At 42.9% G+C, this 21,500-nt stretch overlaps 1 protein-coding gene across 1 annotated transcript in view; it reads right to left on the reverse strand.

Annotated features, from left to right (window-relative positions):
• Nucleotides 1-21,500, reverse strand: part of MAST1 (microtubule associated serine/threonine kinase 1) — a 79,683-nt gene that overhangs the window by 13,430 nt on the left and 44,753 nt on the right. The window contains exons 10-13 of the mRNA XM_081321812.1: nucleotides 16,529-16,661; nucleotides 14,559-14,626; nucleotides 11,607-11,692; nucleotides 10,205-10,413 (exon numbers count right to left, since the gene is read on the reverse strand). Coding sequence (XP_081177938.1) covers nucleotides 10,205-10,413; nucleotides 11,607-11,692; nucleotides 14,559-14,626; nucleotides 16,529-16,661 — 496 coding nt within the window. The remainder of the gene's footprint in view (nucleotides 1-10,204; nucleotides 10,414-11,606; nucleotides 11,693-14,558; nucleotides 14,627-16,528; nucleotides 16,662-21,500) is intronic.

Below are 21,500 nucleotides of genomic sequence, written 5' to 3' on the forward strand. Positions count from 1 at the left end.
ACAGTTGCCTTGGCATAGAAAAAGCTGGCTTGGGTATCAGTTGTGAACATTTTGGAGGCAAGACCTGAAAAAAATGTCCCACCGAAAATACAGAACCAATTGCATGGGAGTAGGTGGCCTCCAGGTAGCTTAGGTCTATGCCATATAAGGCCTTGCACACTTGAATAGGCTTTTTAAGCTATCAAGGTTAACACCCATACTTTATTTTGTGGAACAAAACTCATAATTTATCAACAACCTATGTGGAGATCTGTATTATTAGCTACTACCTATAGGTCATGCAAACCCAACTCAGTCCCTATTATTGAAATGGGAGCCTTTATAACCAACAGGCATAATTTTATATTTGCTTATATTCTGCATTTTCATTGTTCCTTTTCCTAATTTGCCAACTTAAATAATCCAACATTATTAGCAAATTTGCCACTTTGCTTTCATCACCTAATTTATGAACAAGTTAAAAGCACCAATCCCAAATACAGATGCACTGGGTACACAAACTCTACTTTTTTTCTTTCTTTTAGCCAGTTACTAAGCCTTAAGTGGATTCACCTTTTATCCCATAATTGTTCAACTTGCTCAGGAATCTTTATCAAAAATTATCCGAAAGTCCAAGTAAGTGGTATCTACTGTCATGATTCCGACAGATGAAACCCTTCAAAAGAACTTCGAGGCATTGTTTTCCTTAAAGAATCTTTTATTTGGGAAACAAAGTATTGGCACTACATAGTTGAACCCAAAAACTAAATTCCCCTCTCCTGGATACAAAGTAACAAAGTACAATTCCCACCCCTAATAAACAGTCATAAATCACATTCCCCAATTAGCTTGAAGCATGGGTTTTCTCCCCAGTTCTCCAGCCCGCCAAAAAGTTATCAGCTCTGGACCCAGTTTGTCCTTGGATTCCCACTCCAGAGTAATTATTATTATGACTAACTGAACTCTCATTCCAATCCCCCCCTCCCAGCACCAACTAATTCTAAAAGCATAGAGAAAATGGCTGCAGTTTCATCTGTTGTCAAAGCAAGAACATCCGATGTTAGCAGCGTTGACATCCGCCCCCCCTTACAAAAAGGACAAATCCTGTAATGCAAACAAAACCATACGTTAGGGGTTGCCTCTTGGTTTGTTAGGCTGTTTCTTATAGAACTTACCAATGAATCTGTCAGCTTTTACATCGCTAGCTTTTACCCAGGTGGCTTCAGACAACAGATACCCTTTCCATTGCACTAAGTACTGTAGCTTCCCTTTAAAAAGTCTAGAATCAAGAATACGCCTCACTTCATAGTGAGTCTGTCCTGCTACTATGAGAGGTCCAAGTGCCTTCGTGGGGGGGGGAGGTCATAAGGTGGAATCCTGAAAAGGTTTCAGCAGGCTACAGAGTGGACTTTCCCTAAGAGTCTGGGAAGCTTTAATTCTACCGTGACTGGGTTAATGATCCTCATGATGAGGAAGGGTCCTAAGTATTTCGGTCCTAACTTCTTACTAGGTAACTTAAGCCATAAATATTTTGTGGACAAATAAACCTTTTCCCCAACCTGGAATGACCTTTGAGGAGCTCTCTTTTTATCCACTTGCTTTTTATATGTCTCAGAAGCCTTTTTTAAAGCAATTTTTGTGGTTCTCCAGACTTCTTCCCACCCCCTCATCCACTGATCAAGAGTTTGGGAAGTGGAGGGTCCCTGAAGATATTCAGGTGATGGGCTGAACTCTTTTCCTGTGGCCACTTTAAAAGGTGTGAAATCGGTGCTGCTGTGAACAGAGTTATTGTAAGCCACCTCTGCAAAAGGAAGGTCAGTCCAGTTCGTCTGCTGATAATCCACATAGCATCTGAGATACTGCTCCACCATTGAGTTTGCAGGTTCAGCCGCCCCATTGGTAGACGGGTGAAAAGCCAATGACAGTCCTTGAGATAAGCCAATTAGCTTAAGAAAACCCCTCCAAAACCCCGGTCTGAGATTATACGTTTTGGTGCACCCTGAAGTCCGTAGATGCTGGGCAGACAGGAGCCCTTTGCAGGCAATGAAGTGAGCCTGCTTTGAAAACAGATCTATCACAGTCCGGATAACTGTATTTCCCCTACTTTTAGATAGGTCTACTATAAAATCCAAAGCAATTTCTTCCCATGGTTGGGAGGGGTCTGCTACCGGTTGTGAAAGTCCAGGGGGTTTCCCTGGAATTCTTTTAATGGTGGCACACACAACAGAACTCCTGATATAGTTCTCTACGTCCTATTTCAATCCTGGCCACCAAAATTGCCAGAGAATTAGGTGTAGTGTTTTTAGATATCCAAAGTGCCCGGCCTGTTCTACATCATGGCCGTGCCGGAGTGTGTTAAGGCGGAGGGTTTCAGTCAAGCACAACTTCCCCCCTTTGTAAGCCAACCCATCCCTGCAAGTTAGGGTGGTTTGAATGTCTTTGAACCATTGGTCGGTGAGGAGCTCTTGTTTTATTTTCTTTGCCCCAGGTTCGTCAGGGTTTGAGGCTCTTGAAGGTGGGACTCTGCGCGGCGTTAGTTGAGAAGCAGTTTGTGGAGTAGATATAATTGCGTCATTAACCTCTTCATGCTGGCTCTTGTGTTGGGGCAGTCTGGATAAAGCATCAGCTAAAAGGTCCCCCCCCGTATGTGCTTTAGGGTGAAGTTAAATCGGTTAAAGTATTGTGCCCATTGTACTTGTTTTGGGGACAATTTGCAGGGAGTTTTCCGTGCTTCTAGGTCTTTGTGATCAGTCCATACCTCGAAAGGCACCTTGCTCCCTTATAGATAGTGTCACCAGTTTAATAGAGCCCCCAATGAATCACGAAGGCCTCCTTTTCCCACACAGCCCACCTCCTCTCACAATAAGTGAATTTTTTTGAGGTGTAGGCGCAGGGTTGTAGGACCCCATCCTGGTTATTTTGCAATAGCACAGCTCCGACATCCAAGTTGCTGGCATTAGCTTGAATCACAAAGGGTTTCACTGGACAAGGGTGCTTCAAGTTCAGCTCAACCGCAAATAGCCTTTTCAAATTCTCAAAAGCAGTTTGACAGTTCGTAGTCCATGCTAGTGGCTGGCCCGGTCGTGGCATCCCTCCCTCTTTGCCTGTTTTCAGTAAATCCATAAGGGGTAAAGCAATTTCAGCAAAGGAGGGGATGAACTGGTGGTAAATGTTGACGAATCCTAGAAAGCTCTGAAGCTGTTTGCAAGTCTTTGGGGTTTGCCATTCGATTATGGCTTTCACTTTAACTGGGTCCAGTTCAATGCCTTCACTAAAAATTCTGTAGCCAAGATAATCTAGTCAGGTTTGGTGAAACTCACACTTTGATAGTTTAACATAAAGTCTGGCATTCAGCAGTTTCTTTAGTTCTTCTCTCACTAGTTTTACGTGGTCACTAATATTCATGCTGTATATCAGGATATCATCAAGATACACCAAAACCACTTTGTATAAATGGTCATGTAGTACCTGATTGATCAGCTGCATGAAGACATCTAGAGCCCCCTGTAGTACAAACGGCATGACTTTAAATTGGTAGCTCCCCAGTCTTCCACTCATCTCCCTCTTTTATCCTAACTCGGTAATATGCCTCTCTCAGGTCCAATTTAGTGAAGACGCTTCCTTTTGCCAGATGGGTTAGTAAGTCCTTCAGGAGGGGGAGGAGGTTTGTTTTCCATGCTCACAGTGTTTAACCCTTTATAATCTAAGCAGAGATGAAGCGACCCGTCTTTTTTTTCTTTAAATAACATCGGAGCTCTCACCTGAGATTTGGCCCATTCAATAAATCCTCTCACAAGGTTCTTGTTCACATACTGCTACATTTCCTCCATCTCAAGGGGGTCATGGTGTACATCCTTGGTTGTGGGAGTTTAGCTCCCAGTAACAGTTCAATGGAACAATCATTAGGCCAGTGGGGAGGCAGGGTGTCACATTCTTTCTCACTAAACACCTCCACTAGGTCGCAGTACTCGCTGGGGATGAGTGCCTCGCCTGGTTAAAACAGAGCAACTTTCTTCTCTAGTTCGTTAGATGGGCTAAACTCTCCGGTAACGTCAGTCGAGTTAAGGGGGGGGGCTTGGGTCCTAATCTCACAGTTCTCATTCTGTTCTCCCACCAGATAAACAGCTTCCATTTGTCTAACCAGGCTAGCCCCAGGATCATGGCCTCAGTCATTTTCAGAGCCACCACGAAAGGAATGAACTCCCAGTGTTCACCTATTTCTAAGCATATGGGTTCAGTTAATTGCATGACTAAAGTTCCTCCCATTAGGGAGCCATTGGGTTGCTCACTGGTTTAGAGAGCAACCTTGCTCGTATGCCCATTTTCAGGGCAAGTGGCAAGCTAACAACACACCAGGAGCATCCTGAGTCTACTAGTACTTTCAGATCTACCTGTGCCCCCGTCTTAGGGATTATGATCTTGGCAGGCAGAGAAAAAGGTGGAACGGGTCAACTCACCATCGGGTCGTTCTCTCTTTTGTCATCGCTGTCGTAGGAGGGCAGAGTGGCAGCAGATCCGGTTTGGGCCTCGGCACTCTCCTGCATGGGTGATGTGACTTGGGCAATGGGTTCCTGTGCGATCCAGTTGGATTTCTCTTTCACCAGTTGCTGGGCTGGTTTCTTTCTCGCTGGTGGTCCCAGTCTACTCTGCTGTTGAGGGTAAGGGACTGGGCAACTCGTTGCTCGATGTCCCTGTTGCCCACATCTGAAGCATTTGATTAATAGGCCTGCAGGTGGCTTGGGGTTTTCTGCGGCAGTTGGAGGCTTTTGGGGGTGGTGGCGGCTGCCGTCTGGGTTGATCTGGCCTCGGCCCAGTATCTTGCGGTGGTGGCTTCATATAGTGGGCAAGCTGGACATCCAGCCTTACTGCTGACTGGTACCATTCTTGCAATTGATTAGGGACTGCTCGATAAGACACAAGCCTGGGAGAGGTGGTCATCCAGTCCCTCCTTGAAGTGATGAACTAGGGATTGCTCGGGCCACCTGTCTATTCAGCTGGCTATCTTGTGAAACTCTCGCACATATTCCAGTGTGGGCCTGCCAGCTTGTCTTATTTTATAAATTTGCTCTTACGCTTTGAGGGCTATGGATGGGTCCTCAAATCTTACTCTCAGCCCTAGGAGGAAGAGGTGGAGGTTCCCCAACTCAGGTGCTTGCTCGTTGTATAAATTGTTCAGCCACTCGGATGCTTCCCCTTCCACGTTGGCTGCAACCATGTCGATCATATCGGCTGGATTCGGATAGAAATAGGCACAGCATTTCATGTGGGAATGCACTTGGTTGAGGAAGAAGATCAGCTTCTCTGGGTCTCCATCAAAAGTTGCTCGAAGAGGTGGTGCCATCAGCGGTTGCTGCACTCCCCAGGAAGCCTGCATTCCCGGTGGTTGCTGGCCTCCCAACTGTGGATGTTGCACCCCCAATGGTTGCTGACCTCCCCATGGTGGCCACGGCATCCCCAGTTGCTGCAGGCCCCTCAGTGGTTGGAATATGTTCGGGGGCTGCAGCCACGCCCACTGCTGTTGCTGCACTGCCAGCGGCTGCTGGCCCCCCAGTGGCTGTGGCATCCCCAATTGCTGTAGGACCCCCAATGGTCTCAGCAGCTGCTGAAATGGCACCCCCAGTTGCTGCAGGCCTCCCAGTGGCTGCTGCACGTTCGGGGGCTGTTGCCACCCCCATTGCTGATGACTTATGGGCGGTTGTGGCATCCCCGGTTGTAGGAGGTCCCCCCGTGGCTGCTGCACGTTCAGAGGCGGCGGCCAGCCCCACTGTTGCTGCTGCACTTCCAACAGTTGCTGACCCCCTGGCAGCTGTATCATCTCTGGTTGCGGCAAGGCCCCCAGCTGCTGTTGCACATTTGGGGGCTGCATCCACCCCCACTGCTGTTGCTGCACTGCCAGTGGCTGTTGGCCTCCCTGCTGCGGCATCCCCCATTACTGTAGAGGCCTCAGGCTGGGTGGCCAGTAGACGCGTCGGTCCAGGCTTCAGCTGTCTGGGTGGCGACTCGGGCTCTTGCCTCACCGGCGGCGCTCTGGGCTTCTGCAGGGGCGATGGCAGTCTAGGCTGCCATGTCTGGAGTGGCGGCTGGGGCTGTCCCTCTCTGCAGGGCTGGAGGCTAATGTAGGTGGCTTTGTGGATGCGGAAGCGGACTTACCCTTGGCAGGAGTTGGTGACTGCCTCGTCGATCATCATAATCATGTGAGTATGGAGAATGGGAGGGGTTGTTCCCCACTTCTCATCTCTAGCCCCTCGAATCTCTCCACCAACTTCTCCACTGATTGACTACGGACTGCGGACAGGTACTTCCACTCATCAGAGTCCTCAGCGGTAGTCAATTTTGTGGGTCTCCATTGGTCCGGGGAATGCGACTTGCGAGAAGCCCCTCTTGGCAGCTCAACCTTGTCTGCCTTTGAAGCACTTGATTGTGGCAAAGCCGTCTCGAGGAGTCTGGGTAGGGTCCAGTCTGACAACCATATTAGTTGTCCCCACGGCTTGGGTCTTGCCCCCATCTGGGAGACTTGAAAAAGACTCCTTCTCCACCGGTGGTGCACTGGCCTACGCTCCCTCCTCTGAGGCGGCAGCCACAGCCGGGGTGCTGGTCTCAGGCGCCCCTTCCTTTTCCATGTTGAGATCTTCCCCAAATCTTTGTTGGTCTATCCTTCGACTTTAGGGACAGTGACTGGAGCTCGAGACCCCAGGATGGATAGGTAAAAATTGTAGCTTTGGGGTTAATGTCATGGTTCCGACAGATGAAACCCTTCAAAAGAACTTTTAGGCATTGTTTTCCTTAAAGAATCTTTTATTCAGGAAACAAAGTATCGGCACTACATAGTTGAACCCAAAAACTAAATTCCCCTCCCCTGGATACAAAGTAACAAAGTACAATTCCCACCCACCCCCAATAAATTACATAAATCATAAATCAAATTCCCCCAATTAGCTTGAAGCGTGGGCTTTCTCCCCAGCTCTCCAGCCCGCCAAAAGGTTATCAGCTCTGGACCCAGTTTGTCCTTGGATTCCCACTCCAGAGTTATTGTTATTATGACTAACTGAACTCTCATTCCAATCCCCCCTCCCAGCACCAACTAATTCTAAAAGCATAGAGAAAATGGCTGCAGTTTCATCTGTTGTCAAAGCAAGAACATCCGAAGTTAGCAGCGTTGACATCTACTTGGTAAGTTCTACAACATGTTTGCTAATATTCTCTTCAGGAAAACCTATCCTATATACTCGACAATTAGGTTGGTAACTGTGTTTTCCAGCAATTTATCTGTGATTTACATTAACCTAACTGGGCTTGAAATTCCCCAGATTCTCATTTACCCAGATATTTTCCTCTGGCTATTTTTCAACCCTCCCCTAGTAAAACCTGCGAGGTGTTATGAACTATATCTTTTTTGGCACAAGATCATCAGTTGCACATTTGAGTTTTTTGAGATTTAAATAAAGAGCTTCCTATTTTGTCTACCCTATTTAGGTCCATGCCTCAGACTTACTTTCTGAAAGTATCAGTTCATGTAGTTTTCTGCCCTATATCTTCTAGAGGGAAGACAGATGGAAATAATTCATTCAGTTCTCTGCAGTCCTTATCTTCCTTCTATATTTCTTTTCTTCCTTTGTGATGTATTTGCCCAGTTAGTTTTTCCTGTTTTAGATGTAATTATTGTTAATTGTTGCTTTTAACAATTAAACTCAACTTTCTCTTCTATAACTCTCCTCATCTGTGCATTTTGTTCCCTGGCCTCTTTTATTATCTTATTTACACATAGTTTGTAGGATAATGATTATGGACTGCATGATCTCTGGATTTCAAACCTTAATTTCTTCATTGCAAAAAGAATACAGGATGCTGAAATGTCTTGTGAAATTCACAATCACATCTTCTATAATCTATCTCAATTTATAACTGGACAAGCAATTGAATACAAAAAAAGAATCCTAACAAGATTTTTTTTCTTGAGTGAGAAAATGATATATCATCCTTAGAAAGTGATACCAATAGAATTAACTGCAACTGTTGGAAAACTCTTCTCAAAGTTTGACCTATGTTTATTTGGTTAATGAAGGATGCATATATTTTACACTTAAAATTATTTGCTAATAATTACTCTTTGTAGAGTGTTTCTGCAAATCACATATGTAAATTTTAATATGGAATTTAAAGTGATTGGTGTGAACTTGTGATGCTACAGTATACAATGAATTTGCTGTCATGCTAACTCCTCAAGAAAAGAACAGTTTTTTGTGAATAAAGAGCAAATCAGGTGTACCATCTACTCTGTTTGAATTCCTGTTTAGGTGTTTCTCCTTTCATAGGGAGGAAAAACTCATTTCCCCCTCTATCCATTAAAGAGAGGAAAAATTCTGTTCTGTCATACAGTACTTGGCCTACTTAAATCAATCTTCTTGCTTAAAAAACTCTTTTCCTGCCTAGTGGGAAGGACTGGTTTTATTCATAGGAAAACAAATTGGTGGATAATGTGCTGTGATTTCTTAACATTAAAAAATAATTCTGACTGTATTAAAATGCATAATAAATCTGTATGGCAAAAAGTGCAGTCCAATGGCCACAACAGCATCCATTTTGCAATCTTCAAAGCCTATCTAGTATGATACCATTTTTGCAATTATTTTGACATCAGGGGATGAGTCAGTGAAAATGGTTCACTAAAGCTTTGCAATTGATTAAAGCAGAGGTCCCCAACCTTTTGGGCACCACGGAATAGTTCCGTGGGGAGAGGTTTTTCTGCAGACCAGAGGGGGCCTGGTTTCATGTGCTGCCCACAACCCACGGATGGGGCTTTGCTTGTTTGTGCAGACTGGTTGTTGGCATGCCGAGGCTTTGTACTGGTCCATGGACTGGGGGTTGGGGACCCCTGGATTAAAGTACACATTTCTTTTTTAAAACTCCTAAAGCTCCTCTCTTTTGCCCCTCAGTAGCCTGGCACATTTTTTTTGCAGAAGATGTATATCCTTATAATACATTTCATTGCCTTAAATGTATTAGTTATAAGTCAAGGCCAAATTCATTGTCATTATATAACTCTTGGTGAATTAAGACTAATTTGCATTTTCAGATGCTTTCCAGGGATGCATTGGATTAAAAGAGATCCAAATAGACCAAGCCAGAACATGAATCACATGCGAATGAGGGAATCTATAATGTCCTAGAAAGAGAGGCTTATGGGGCTGGCTGCAGTACAGCATCAGTCTTGTCTTCCTGGCTGCTAGTTACCCAGTTCAGTCAGGTATGGAAAACCCGTGCCAAGTTCTCAAAGGCTTTTGTCACTTGATTTTCAAGTCCAACCAAAACGTCTGGTTGGAAAAAAATGAATTTGTCAATGTCCCAAGCTTATTGGGGATGATAGGAAATTATTAGATACTAATCCAGAAGTATCCATTTTTTTATCTCAGCTCTTAAAGTTCTTCAAGTATTCTCTGGTATGACCCTGCAAAGTCAGAACTGAGTCTTTTCAACTTCTTTGAGAGGTTGTATCACATGATCAAAGAGTTTCAACAGGAAATTAGACCATAATTCTCAGATAGCTCTGTACAACTCTGTACATACCTGGAAGTGGACAACTGCAATGGGCATAATTTCCAATCTGGAAAATTGTATTATGTCAATATGTTAGGTAAGCTAGCTCAAGAGCGTCTACCCAGATGGAACAGCTGATTTACAGAGTTGCAGGCAGAATCTTCCCTCACATTACCTGAACATTTCAGGCAATGAAGGTAAATTCTTCTCTATATAAGACACGTGCTTAAGTACTAAGTTATGCCCACCTGCTAACTATCATTCTTGTAGGCAATCTATTTACTGATAATATTCATTACTATTCATTATTATGTTTATTACAATATTTCTTATATTCTTTAGGAGTTCTTACAAATAATGTGCTGTTAAACATAGTATGTTCTTTATAAAATTCAGCATCCTAATGCAGCCTTTTCAAATCAGCTGCTTCCAAACAGACTGAGTTCGCCTATCATGCTGCAATCAGTGCTGCCTATGTCCAAATCGGACATTAGAGAAGTTGAAGTTTAATGTATTTGGAGTCCAGTTTGGATAAAGCTGTAAATGACCTGTATGTAGGGCATATCAATCCAACTGATTACCATAGATTATTGCTAACATGAAATAACTCTTGCATGATATTGGATAAAGACTGTCATAAAGACCTTGCATCTCACAGGTATCAACCCAAACAAATTCTGAGACCGTGTACCTTCAACATACTCCATGACCATGCACAGGTACCGCTTAGTTTCAAAAGAGCAGAACATGCTGACCACAAAGGGGTTCTCTGCAAAAGTCAGAATGTCTCGCTCCACAAAGGCTTGTTGGATCTGATTGCGCAGGATGAGGTTCTGCTTATTAATCTTCTTCATGGCAAAACGCTGGCGGGTCTCTTTATGTCGCACCAAATACACAGCTCTAAGAAAGAAGAAGGTAGTAGAGGTCAGTCAGCAAGAGGCATTTTTAGGTTTGGCCTCAAAAGTCTATATTCACCTGCCACAAAAAGGAAATGCAAAATCTTGGAATCAATGTGCCACAACCGTTTTGTAAACTACCTTTATTTTCATATTATTTAAAGAAAAATTGCTGAAGCCATCATATTTATTAGAATTCATCTCCTTTTTCTAGTTGGCTAAAAAACCTAACATTTACTGAATGCTTTCTACAGAAAATTAAATGTCGTCATATGTCTAGTGTACTTTGCTACAGCACATTTTAAGACAGACAAATCATTCTGGGCTATTACTCAGTGGGAAGTCAGAATCCAGAGTTATCCTGGATTTGGGATCTTGGTCTTGGAAAGACCCACCTATTCACTGACATTGTCTTTAGAGGTTCTCCTCCTATTGTCCATATAGCCCCAGTGATATTAGTGCCGTCTTGAGAAATGTCTTCATCAGATAGGCTTATTTGGTATCTACACTTCTCTTCAATACCAGGCTAAAATTTATTCTATTTATTCATTAGTCAAGTAATCCAAACTTTAGTATTTTTTCAAAATTATAATCTATTTTTATGGCCCCTTTGAACCATTGTCCTAATTTACATTCCAATTTGCTATAACTGTCGAGAGGAGCTACATCAGGGGTGTCAAACTGAATTTCATTGAGGGCCGCATCAGCATTGCCGTTGCCCTCAAGGGGCTGGGTGGGTATGGCTAGGGTGGGCGTGGCCTACTGGGTGGGTGTGGCTAGAGTGCATATGGCCTACTGGGTGGGCATGGCCAGCTCTACATCGTTCGCATCAAGGGTGCCTATGGGGGCCTGGGCTGGAGTGGGACAGATCTGAGGGTCTCTGGCAGAAGGAGGGTCTCTGGGCCAGGGCCAAGGCAGTGGGGGCCATTCCCTCACTGTTTCCAGGATGGCTTCGCGGGCCACATGAAACCACTTTGCAGGCCGGATCTGGCCCCCGGGCCTTGTGTTTGACATGTCTGAGCTACATCATCATTGTAGGAACAGAATGACTGGCCCAAGTAAACATTTGAAGCATTTGTTACTAAATGTTGACCCAGAAGCAAAGATCCTGTTATTGATCTTGAATGTTATTGCTTGACAGATCCTTTATTGCAGCTGATGGATCCAAGAAGCCTGATGCTAAGTCAGTGCACTCACCCATAGGCCCCATTGCTTATAAGTTTAATAGTTTCAAAGTCTCCTTCTCCTGGTGGCTTCTTTGGCTTTGGAGTAGTCCCACGACTCTGCAATATTAAGGATTCAGAGTGTGAGGCCATAAATGGTCCATAAAGAAACAAGAATTCAGTTCTAACAGACGTTTACCTTATAGGATGCTTTTTATATACAAGTTAACACAACGTTTGAATCTGAATTCTGTCATTCAGAAACAGTAGTCATTTCATTTATAAATGCAGGAACATCAAAATTTAAAAAGAGTCAAGTGCACAATGAAATGCATAGTTAAGCAACAGTATTCAAGTCCTAATAATGCATTTTTTTTAATCCAGGCAGAATCTCTGTTCCTCAGTAAAGAGCTACTATCACATGTACGTTCATCACATTCTCACTAATAAAGAACAGAAAACTTAGAACAAAGCTGCAGAACCTTTTCTAGGCTACAAAGCACAATAGATCTTTCTGCGGCCTAATTATTAGATGATACCACACTCCCCAAAAGTTGGGCTAAGACAAAGCATGAGGGATAGATAACAAAATTATGACTGATTCTATGTTAACTTTTAATCTTCTGTTGAGAGTTAATCTTTGTAAGTCTTCAGAAAAAATTGTGAAGCCCTAAGTATTCTTCCGCCATTTATTTACATTATAATATGTTTGCATATTAAGGATTTAGTTGATTCACTGTGATTTAAAAATCAAAAGTAAATACACCATTCAAATTTAATAAACTGAAAACAACACTGAAAACCTCGTGCCATCTGCCAATTTAACTCCATTTCCAAAGAGCAGCTGGTTAGCTTTCTTAGTGCCTCTGAAACAATCATGTATTTGATGATTTTCCAAAGGGGAAGAGGAGGTGGAAGCGGTTCCCTCCGTGTCTCTCTATTCAGTCTTTTCTGCTCAAAACAAACATGCCATCACCGAATTATTAAGAGACTGTGGTAAGGGAGAGATTGATGAAGAGAAGCAGTTCCAGCCTGGGAAATAGTAAGATTCAGGAACAATGCACCCTCTGCACTAACCAATAAATAAGATCAGGGGTGTCAAACTCAATTTCATTGAGGGCCGCATCAGCATTGCAGTTGCCCTCAGGGGGCCGTGTGGGTGTGGCCTGGGTGGGTGTGGCCTACTGGGTGGGCGTGGCTAAAGTGCGTATGGCCTACTGGGTGGGCATGGCCAGCTCTACATGGTTCGCATCAAGGGTGCCTATGGGGGCCTGGGCAGGAGTGGGACAGATCTGAGGGTCTCTGGCAGGAGGAGGGTCTCTGGGCCAGGGCCAAGGCAGTGGGGGCCGTTCCCTCACTGTTTCCAGGATGGCTTCGTGGGCCGCATGAAACCACTTCACGGGCCGGATCTGGCCCCCGGGCCTTGTGTTTGACATGTCTGAATAAGATTAACATCCTGGACCATTCGCCATTTTCTTCCACTTTCAGCCTATTCCTTTCCCCTCAAACGTGCAGGTCCCATGTGCAATTCATCTATCCTCTATCTGTCTGTTTTGTTTCTTGTCCAATCCACCTATGATCATTTCTCCTTCTTACCTTTCTCTCTGTCACACTCATAAGCCATCATTCTTGCCCAGGCCTCCCCCTCTTGTCCCTTAGCCACCCTTGTTACGACTCTTTTTCATAGTCTTCCTCTCCTCCGTAAGTGGATTTTTCTTCTAATCTTTTCCACATCCATTTCTAACCATTGTTGCTACTGCTGCCACTGGACAGAGCAATTTAGAAAGTCTCTCAAATCAGTTTGTCATAAGGACCAACAGTAGCTTTCCAACATCTTCAGCTGCCCTGTAAAAATGAAAAAGTACATCTTGCCAATAGCATATAGCCTCATGGACACCCTTCAAGGCAGAAATGGGCAATTTTCTTGAGGGAGAGGGTCATTATTTTAGATTATTTATTTCTTAGCCACTCTCGCCAAAATATTGTAGGGAACGTATCCTACAAACTATGTGTAGAGGTGGGTGGTGGATGCATGTATTTTAGTTAACATGTGCTCCTCATTCCGTGTAAAAATAATTGTTGAAACTGAGGGATGCTTGAGATATTGTAATTTACTGCATAGGCAGTATTATTAGTTGCCCAAGGGCAAAAACTAGGAAAAGTTAATGCAAATCTCTTCCATAAGCAAAATCTAGCTTGGGCAGCTCTTTGAAATTAGGCTTCTGATTCAGAAATAATATTTATTGTTTCTTAATTAATCTTTCTAGAGCACTGCCTGCATGAAACCCAGGTGGATTTACTACATAGAAATGCAATCTATGTTGATTCTCTCATATGAATACATTAATATACATTTAATACATATTCATGTATATATACATTGATTTACATAGGACAGATGTAAGTATATTGGGGAAAAATTACCTTGGAAAGCTAAATACAGTATTAAATGAACATATGAAAAATACAATACATACATAGTGATTGAACAACATCAGTATCCAAAGCAACACAGTACTCTGGAGATGACATAAGTAGTGCTGCGATTTAAGTTACAGTAATACCTCTCCTCCCTAAGCATCCACACAAATGATGTCTAATTTATTTCCAGTTGCTGCCAGTAGAAACAGTGCCCAATTTTACATATAATCCTGAATTTCAAAGACTGGTACTTCTGAACATGGGCATCTATGTTCAGAAGAAGGAAAGGCAAATGATAGGTGCCTGGTAAATGCCATATTTTATGTTTATACAGCTTTTTGAGTATTATACCATCACCCATTTTTACTGAATCTCAGATTTCTTCTTACACAGATGGGGTATTCTTCTGAGGCTTAGTAGTAATGACAGACTTGCTTTCCCCTTGCTCCAAGTGGGTATTTGCACAGCATGGTGAACAAATTGCAATAAAGGTGCGTCTGTGGGAGTCCCTGTGTGGAGGAAAACTGGCTAGGGTGGGGTTGGCCAAGCTGACCCGTATACTGACCTCGGCGAACTCTTCTGTCTCAGGTGTGTTGGATCCTCCACTATCGTGCTCCTCCACATACAGCACATCTGACGATAACAAGGTTTGGGGAGAGCCAAAGGGAACAAGGCTTTAGCAACCCCCATTGTTGTTTTATGAAAGCACAGAAAGGGTGAAATCTAAACACACACAGAGCCATGCATATACACAAAGGCACATGCATGTGGTATAAATGGGTATAGATGAAAGCTCCATGTGCTCCAATGGCAAATCAGAAGATTCGACCATGCACTTGCAAGCACATCTGCATGCAGCTCAACACACACAGATATGCAAAAGCCCCTTTATGCTGATGTACATATATTGGGAATTTTACTCACACTCACAATGCAATTTAAATGCACTCATGAAATCCGGCTTAGAGAAATACAGGTATATTTAAATACATGCACACATTTAACACTGGATGCAGATGAGCATATGCTACTTTGCCAGTGTGAAAATGTACATTGACAAGCTGAAGCATTAAAAAAATACATTGTCCTAATGAAGAAAGACTCAACAGACCTTCTAGCACCTGGGGCCTTTGATCTACCACTTTCCAGAATTTGTATGCAAATTCTATTACTACTTCTCTGTAAATCCAGATCATGATTCCTAGTTAGACAACTTTGAACAATTATCAATCCTGTTTCAGGATCAACCACACCAGATGAATCCATGCAACGCTTCCCCCATTGAGAGGAAAAACAGAAATGGAGGGTCAGTTTTGAATGAGGTCAACTTGAAGGAAAGGGGTTAACACCCATCTTTTGCACATCAGTCTGATAAAATCCAGAGCCCAGATGCTTACACCAAAGGTCCTAAAAATAAAAACAGAAGCCATTCCAAAAATCCTTCACACTGTGCGCAGTTTGCTCTTAGTTTTAACTCAGATGAAGCAAGCAGCATAACCCAGCTGTTGGAATCTGCCACCTATAACAATTTTACAACCCTGGATATCATGGATTGGAGTATTAACACTTAGATTCAACACACAACCATTAGTTATTTGGCTTGGTAAAAGTCTGAAAGGAGGGAAATTGAGAAATTTTTGTCAGTGTCTTTCCATACATCTTTTAATGGCTATGTTGTATATATTTAGCTACAACTGAGGAGGTGGGGGGAGAAAATGTGGTTCTGAATTTCATTAAGTCACCTTGTTTATGTAGAAGCACTGGAGGAACAGTTGATGCTGTAAGATTTGCCATAACATTGAAAACCGAGGTTTGAAGTCAAGATGAGAAAAGACTTGCTGTTCATCCAGCATTTTTTGTTTTGCCCTGTGAAGGATTTCAATCCCATATCATAACCAGTCTTCTTCTACAACTAGGTAGGCTGATTTTCCTTTTACACCATCCCTGATGGTGACCAAATTTTAAAAAAGAAAAATAGACACTTGTTCATCTCCAAAAAGTGTCTATTTACTCCAGCATTTTTGAGAAGAATCCCAGCAATCACCAAATAAAAAATAGTAATCCAGAAACTTCTAGTACATGACAATTTACCTTCTCCTCCTCCTTTCAGTTTGTTAATAAATTTTTAATAGCTCCTTAATAAATTTAACTTCTTTGTACAGACCTTAGAAATATGCCTATAGGTTATCCTGGCTAACTCTGTGGAACTAAGTTCTGTGTCGATTTATTTATAACCTATCCTCTTAGTAGAATAGATAGTCAGACAGATATCCCTCAAAGCTACATAAGGAACAAAAATGGCCCAAGAATAAAGAATTATATTGAATAAAATGAACAAATTTGTGCTATGTGGAATCCATGTAATGTTAACTTGAACAAAATTCCACATATCCAAAGGAGCTATAAGATGACCATGCTAATACATGCAAGAAATGACACACAAGTATGGTCACTTGACATTTAACAAATATTGTGACTTGGGTACATATGCAGAGAGGAGGCCACTTGGATAGCAGATAATTTTGGTTGCCTTACCTGGAAATGGGTCTCGAGTCAGTCCCAACTGGCTTATGATGTAACGAGGAATATCTGTCTTTACCAGATGTCCCTCTTTGGCATGGTCCTCAGCTGCTTCCAGCAAGTGGTAAAACTCCTCAGGATTAAACTCCTAGAGATAAAATGCAGAGCAGGTCAGAATTAGGATGGATTAGCAAAGCAGAACTGATTTCAGGGAACCACAAAAGAACCACAGCTAGGGAGATGGACATAGACCTGGGTAACCAGACACACAGGATCCATAGTCTGAAACAGCCTCTGTTCATCAGGCTAACTTTACCCTCACTTTTAGATGGAGGGTCTAAATTAATATGCAATTAATTGATAATTACGTATGGAGGTGGTTATCTGAACTGCTTGTGAAATTCTATGGATTAGGTTGGGCAATTTCAAAGTAAAATCTAAATGGAAGCCTTCACAGGGGAGAAAAATAGTGAGAATCAAGAGGAATAGTTGCCAGAGCTGTTACATACCAAGATCCTTAGTAGACAAACATGACAACATTTCTCATGGCTACTTTTTGAACCTGATTATAAATCCAAACCCAGGAATGCAAATGCACACCAACATACTTAACAGATAAATCAAGAGTGAGGCTTGGATAGATAAGTAACTTTATTCAAATATTAAGCAGCCCTAATTATGGTAAAGAACAGCATCAATAGAGTTTACAGTTCTGTCTGTCTGTCTGTCTGTCTGTGTATGTGTGTTCACATATGCACAAATTTAAAACTTAAGTTTTTCCTCCTTTTTTGATGTATCAAGCTACTTGCAGTTCACTTGGCGGTTGATGGCAGTGGCACTGCATTTTCATAACTATGTTGTCTGTTCTCAGGCTCTGCATGTCCCGCTGTCATATCATCTGTATGAAGCAAGGGAATTGGCAGTTTGGGAACTGAGGTCTAGGAAAATATGGGGCTTTGCAGACCACAGAAATTGGTTGATGTGACATGCATTTTCAGAAAACACAACATTTATATAGAATCTAAACAACTAGATGCCACACAACCAAGCAACTGGTTACTGCCTTCAATACTGTAGATAATGTATGGCGAACATGGTAGCTGAATGCTAAAGGATCCACTGACTGTATTCTTTGACAGCAAGTGTATTCCAGCTGAGATGCCAATGTGTTTACACCACTGTTGATCATTATGAACTTTTTATATTAAAGGCCATCAGTGAAATTTAATGTTACGGTAATAAAGAGTTGCAGTTACTGAGATTTTGATTTCAACCACTGAAACATTTGTGTAGCTGAATCACTAGTAGATAAATTACAAGGATTTGTGAGCAAGATGGAGAAAGTCTGCAAAACTGCTAAATGGAGTGTCCATTTTTGAGGGAATATTCCTCAATATGCTGGCTGCTGAAAAGAAACAGTGGGAGAAGGCCTTGTCTGTGGGATTTCCATAAACCTTTGCCTAGCCATTGATGGACACAAGATACTGACTCCCTTCCCTAATCAGCTGACAGTTAACCTCTTACACTGAATACATGGTTAAGACTGTCTATGTTATCATGTGGCACTTTTCATCAGTCTTGCTTAGCCTGGCCCTTTTTGGATGAGCTGGATTGCAACTCCCATCATATCCTGCCATCATGCTGTGACTGACTGGATTTGTAACTGATGGGTCTAGTAGGGATTACATTGGAGAAGATTGCTTTGAGGAATTAAGAAGCCTCTTTCCAGCTCCATTTATAATCTGACCTGAATGAAAAGGGAAAAATGTGGAGAAGCTAAATAAACACAGCTAAGCATTTTCATTTTATTTAAAATAAAACCCTATTCCCTATCGCAATTCTTTTAAAACCCATGTTTGAAACACAAGCTTTATTTTTCTTAATTCCAAGTTGGAGAAAAGAGAGGCATAAACAGGAGCCCTTCTCTGCCATTCTTCTCTTTCTGATGCTCACGTGTTTCTGAACAGGACAACAAAGACAGTGTCAGCCTGGCCAATGCAGTGCAGCAACTGGCGGGCTGAGAAAAAGTGTTTTGTGATTGGCTGCTGTGTTGTCAGGGTAACACGCAGGCACCTTCAAAACTAGTCTAAGCAGATACAAGCCAGGTTGATGATCTGAACCCTTGGATGATAAAGGGTAGAGCCCAGATGGGGAGATAGAAGGAATTCTTGAGCCAGGTGGAAGCTCGCTCATGCTGAACTCAGAACTGGTTTTCAATACCAGACTTAAAGGAGTATGTGAAGCAACAACATGGTGTTTGGATGTTCTCCACTTGGGAACTGAACTTTATAAAAGAAGCTTAATTCCAGCTGAAAGAGGGTTTCACTGCCTGCAGAGGAGGGCTTGTGATCATAGTTTTGGTGCTTAGGCAAAAATCCAAAGTCTCACCAAAAATTAATTCCAAAGACTCATCACTGAATAGCATGGTGTGCTATGCAGAGAGCTCTGCTGAAAATCCCACTTAGGCAATCAGCAAAATCACTTGTTTAAAATAGGCTGTTCATTCATCAGTCTTTTTATTTGGGACAATACTGTCTTTCAACAACTATCACCAGCACTAATTGACAGCCATTTTTTTATAAATAGAATCATCTTGAAAGTTTAAAACAATCTCCTAAATCTTCCATATTAATCCAGCTGCTAGTTAATTCAAAAGTCAGATAAAAATATGTCTTTAATAAACCAAGAAAGTAGAGACCAATCTCATTTCTAAAGAAAAAAAAATCCACATTTGGATAGGAAGAAACCTTTCCTGCAAACCAGATGAATGAGCCTCTCAGAACAATAACCAGAAATGCTAGGTCTCTCAAACAACTGCAGGTGGTCCTCAACTTATGACCATAATTGAATTCAGAATTATGGTCTTAAGTCATTACAGCCATACGTCAAGGCATCACATGACTGGACCCAATTTTTGTGGCAGTTGTTAAGCAAATGAGGCAGTCATTACCCAATGGGCATTCTGTGCCAGAAATTGGAAGTAAATACCAGAAATCAGAAAAAAATGTCTGTAAAAAGTCAGTCTGTAAAAAGTCAGATGCTGGAAATGGCCATAAAGGTTAGCTAGTTGACAAACATCTAAAACACAATTATCTGGGGGGGGAGGAATACAGCTACCTTAACTTCAAAAACAGGTTGTATTTTTTGGGGGGGGGTATCCATCATAACGTTGAATGGTCGCTAAGTAACCAGTCATAAAATGAGGACTAACTGTAGTCCTTAACTTTTTTGAAGCATTAAATGTTGGAAAATAATCAGTATCTTTTAACTTTGGAGCAATACAGTTAAAACCACGTGTACCAGTTAAAAACCTAGCTCTCACATTTTACAACAATGAAATTACTAGACCTACTCTTCAAAAGTACTGAAAACAGGTTGATAAACAAGTGATAAAGACCAGATGTGTGTCCTTACATTTATTACTCTTAATTATTTCCAAATCCTTTGATTGATTTAAATGCTTTGTCATTCTTAATGGTGTCTCTTCCATTTTCTGCTGCATAAATAATTTCTGAGAGCAGCTTTTCCCTGCTTCTAATTTGCTAGCCTTTATGTTCTACCAGTATGGAGCAAAAAGGAATAGCATGTCCTCAGATTTATTAGAATGAAAATGACTCTTAATGAAAAACCTTCTCAGTCAACTGAATTACGTTCATCCTACCTGGTTATTTGGTTCTTGTTATTTTAAACCCTTTTCTGCACATTCCATTCTTCTTCTTTTTAATGAGAAATGAGTGCCTTTCTGACAACTACACCTATAAGAAGGTTTTCAAAAATGTGCTCAATTTTGCAGAAGCCCAGGTTTTTTTTTAATTTTTCAGATATGTTCTCAGTACTTGAAAGTGTAATGTTTTATAGATTCAATGACATCATTAGCTAATGAGGTTGCCCATTTCCTCTTTTTCCTCATGGCCTGTGTGCCAGCCTACCTACTTTGTCATCTTCCTCACACCTTTTCCTCTTTTTCCCCTCAGCTGGTGTTGAAGTAGTAGCTGGTGTACCTGTTCTTTATTGTAATGTTCTCAGTAGTAAAGATTTCCTAAATGTCATAGCTCACTGGCCTCACCCAGTGCTTCTAGTGCACAGGTCGGCAACCCGCGGCTCTGGAGCCGCATGCGGCTCTTTGAGCCGTCTCCTGCGGCTCCCAGCCGCCCGGTGCGCGCACACCTCTTTGAACGGGCAGTGGTGCGCGCGCACCTCTCCAAATGGAGAGTGGCACCGCCCGTTTGGAGAGGTGCGCGCGCACCTCCCCAAACCTTTGGAGAGGTGCGCGCGTACCTCCGCGCGAACGGGCAGATGCCGCTCTTTGAGGAAGCTGTAGCGGCCCGTCTCTGAAGCTGCCGCTTTCGGCAGCTTTGCAGAAGGGCCGCTACAGCTTCCTCAAAGAGCAGCGCCCCTGCCCATTCTGAGAGGTGCGCGCGCACCTCTCCGAACGACCGGAGGTGCGCGCGCACCTCCCCAAACCTTTGGAGAGGTGCGCGCGTACCTCCGCGCGAACGGGCAGGGGCGCTGCTCTTTGAGGAAGCTGTAGCGGCCCGTCTGCCAAGCTGCCGAAAGCGGCAGCTTCGGAGACGGGCCGCTACAGCTTCCTCAAAGAGCGGCATCTCTGCCCGTTCGCGCGGAGGTACGCGCGCACCTCTCAGAATGGGCAGGGGCACTGCTCTTTGAGGAAGCTGCCGCGGCCCGTCTGCAAAGCTGCTGAAAGCGGTAGCTTTGCAGACGGGCCGTCGCCGTCGGGCAACCAGGAACTGGTTCCATCTCACTTTTTTAAAAAAAATGGCAACCACATTTTTTTGCGCATGCGCGTGGACACACGCACGCGGCTCCCACTTTTTTTAATTTGTGATGGAACCGGTTCCCAGTGGCTCTTTTCCTTTTTTAGGTTGCCGACCCCTGTTCTAGTGTTTTCCCTTCCTCCTGTTCTTCCCCTGAGCTGCCAATGCTTCTGCTGCTGATGCGGATACATGCTGGGGCCTCGGCCTCGGCT

This window comes from Vipera berus (assembly GCF_964194415.1).
Source record: "Vipera berus genome assembly, chromosome: 2".
In the NCBI taxonomy this organism is placed as follows: domain Eukaryota; kingdom Metazoa; phylum Chordata; class Lepidosauria; order Squamata; family Viperidae; genus Vipera; species Vipera berus.